Below are 3,197 nucleotides of genomic sequence, written 5' to 3' on the forward strand. Positions count from 1 at the left end.
GGCGCACGGCCGTCTGGATCTCTCTGGACGTGAGGGTGGCGCGCTGGTTGGAGCGGACCAGGTGACTGGCCTCCTGGACGATGCGCTCGAACATGTCCTTCACGAAGGAATCCAGGACGTTCAGGGCCTCCTGTGAAAGGCTCAGGTCCTCGTGGATTTTCTTGAGAACCCGGGGGAAGTAGGTGGTGAAGCTCTGGCTTTGTTTCTTGGCGAGCCAGCGGCGCGTAGACTGCTTCCTCTTCAGGGCCACCTTCTTCAGCTGCTGCTGCTTCTGCGTGTGCTTCTCCTTCTTCTTTTTCTTCAGCCTCGGAACTGCCGGCTCCCCTGAGCCCAGGCACTCCTCAGTCGAAGCCTCGACGAAAGCGTCGGCCATTTCAGAGTCAACTTCCTGACAGCTGGCAGGAAGGACAATGGTCACCTCTGAGCGAGCGGTGGCCCATTTATAGGGGCTGCCTTCGCTGACGTCATGGCAATAGCCAAATCTCATTGGATAAAATGCACTGAGTGGCGGGAGGCAGTCACTGGGCAAGGTGCTATCCAGTCAGGCAGGGCAGACTGGCGGTTGGTGACCTCTAACCTTTCTGTCAGAAAATCTTTGAAAGCGACCTATAGAGCTAACGGTCATCGAAACATGAACTGAGGTGTGATTACAGCACAGGAGATTTGCAAGTCTTCACCAAATGGGTTTTAATTATTGTAATTGGTATTGGTTTTAGCGATTCTGGCGGCCACAATCCAAACCCACACTGCCATGAGGACACTCACACTGGGTTCTTTGCCTACAATTCTTAATTTCTGGTTTTCCTAGAGAAAGCATGACTAGAGCAGCAATTCCTGACAATAGTGTGCCCTGGAAATCCGTGAATGAAAAGACGGCCACTCTTTCCACCTCTGACAAGAAATCTCAGAGATTTTGCTGAGAAATGACACAAGCACGATCTCCAAACACAGAACATATACCAAAATGAGGATCACGATGACACTATTTTTGGAGCCTTAAACATGTATGGTGTAAAAATTGTGTTCTTAATAGAACTCTTTAATACCTTCAACTTCTGTGAACAATAAAGATTAAAATGGCCAGTAAAAATATTCTGAAACATTTATATCATAAGGAACACCATAACTGGTAATGCAGAGAAATAATAAAATCACCCGCTAAGAAACTGATTGACTCATTAAGGAAGCTTACAGACACATATAAAAAAATCTATGGATAAGGATCACTAATATTTTGTTCCAGGTAAAAAGTGGTTAACAGTAGCTTGGAATGATTTCATAGTCAGTGCATGTCACAAGTTACCACCTTCCCCCCCCCCCCCCCCAGTGAGGTGGTTCTGTTCCCTTATCAAACATAATAAGCTTCTGGTAAATTCGAACCTACAGAGGTGAGACAATGAGTGAATACAATAAGAAAAAATAAAAGCAAGTCTCATTTAAGCAAGAAGTCCATAATGACTTTCCTCCAGAAATGAAGGGTTAGGGTAGGAAATCATGTCACATAGTCAGAAAATCGTTGTATTCCTGGAAACACTATGTCCTCAGATATATGAGAAAATACAGTTGGGTGACAACATTTTATTCACGGTAAAAAATGTGTGATTTCTGTTCCTCCCTGGTGGCACAGCGGGTTAAAGCACAGCACTAAGAAGCTTAAGCCACTTCCGCATGAGTTCGAGCCCCGCCTGCCTGGGAGGAGATCCACATGGTGAAGCAAACCTCTCCTGACCCGCTCGCTGCTCCCCTCAGCAGTGTATTTCCACGATCTCCCTGTTCTGCTCCCCTCTCTGTCTCTGCTGAATCCTCTCACCCTCGGCATCTCTGGCCTATACCCCAGTTCTATATGAATAAATAAATAAATCTTTAAAAAAAAAATGTGTGCTTTCCTAAAACCTTTCTTGATAAGGGCAGACGAAGAATTATCAACATAGAGTTGAGGCAGTCCACTTAAACTAATGCTTAGGGACGGAGCACAGTGTATTTATATGCCAAGGTATTCAAATGAGGAGGGTCTGCTCGCTAATCTGATTGGAGGAAATGTTGAAGGCTACCGTGTCAATAACAATGATTTTAGATGTGATTGGATGATTCCACTTGGCAAGAACCAATTAGAAAACAGGAAAGTTCACTGTCTCGAAGCTCTGTAGCCCCCTCAGAGAGCATTTGGAAGCCGCAGCAGCGAGCACCTTCTAGAAATTTCAGCTTTAGTCAGTCCATTGAGTGTGTGACCTTCACTACCAATCCTTGATGACAGATGATTCTGGTCATTTATACCATACACTAACCCAAAATGTACTGTTTGCCCAGAGCTAACGTACTCTGGCTAGAACAGGAAGTCACGGACTTTGGGCAGAACCCCTGAAAAGTAGGACACTGGCTAACCATTGCCTCAGCTTCTGCTCCAAGATCTCAGTGAATGGAAAAAAAGAGAAAATGGCAACAATCTCCAAATACTGAACACAAACAGCTATCTTTATAAAAGTTTAAATGTTCCAAAACATTTGTACATTTTAAAGAGTGTCTTGAAGCTACTTTAGTCCCCGAAAAATACTATGAAGTGTACAATTGTTGAAAAAACATAATTGCACTGAACACAAGAAAATCCTAAAATACATATATAAGTAATATCCTTGTGAGATAAAATGAACAATACAGATGATATTATTTAATTTTAAATTTATATTTAAAATATGTATGATAATCGATTTGAAAATACAGACTAATGTGTGTTTTGTCGAAAGTACAGATTTTGAATCCAACCCTCGTACCACAAAAGGATATAAGGACTAAGAAAATGAAAGAAAGTGATGCCGCATCAAGCTAAAGCACCCCTCGATAATTCCTCTCAATGCCTTGGAGAATGCGAGTGAACGCTATAACCTTACGAGTATATGTTCACTTTAGACAGCCCAGCAGGGATCCACCCCGAAAAAATCTCACTCAGTGCCTCTCGCGGGCATTTCTCAAACACTATGGTCACCGGAAGTCTGTCTCTTGGTAAGTGAAGATTACAGCGAATATACCCACCTGGATCATATTCGTTATTGGTAGGAAACAAAGGTGGGGAGCACGGGCAGGGCGCCACCAGCTGGACAGCCAGGGGGCGATGTTTGGAGAGCTACAGCCCTTTTTGTGACAAAGAAGGTGGCTCTGAAAAGAGCCTTTGGTTTGTGGGCTCTGAAAAGAGCCTTTGGTTT

The 3,197-nt window shown here is 43.9% G+C and overlaps 1 protein-coding gene across 1 annotated transcript in view; it reads right to left on the minus strand.

Moving 5' to 3' along the window:
- Positions 1–3,197, minus strand: part of LOC101628786 — a 27,704-nt gene that overhangs the window by 19,224 nt on the left and 5,283 nt on the right. The window contains exon 3 of the mRNA XM_012727062.1: positions 8–160. Coding sequence (XP_012582516.1) covers positions 8–160 — 153 coding nt within the window. The remainder of the gene's footprint in view (positions 1–7; positions 161–3,197) is intronic.

Source organism: Condylura cristata, unplaced genomic scaffold (assembly GCF_000260355.1).
Source record: "Condylura cristata isolate star-nosed mole 26May11 unplaced genomic scaffold, ConCri1.0 scaffold00019, whole genome shotgun sequence".
Classification (NCBI taxonomy): domain Eukaryota; kingdom Metazoa; phylum Chordata; class Mammalia; order Eulipotyphla; family Talpidae; genus Condylura; species Condylura cristata.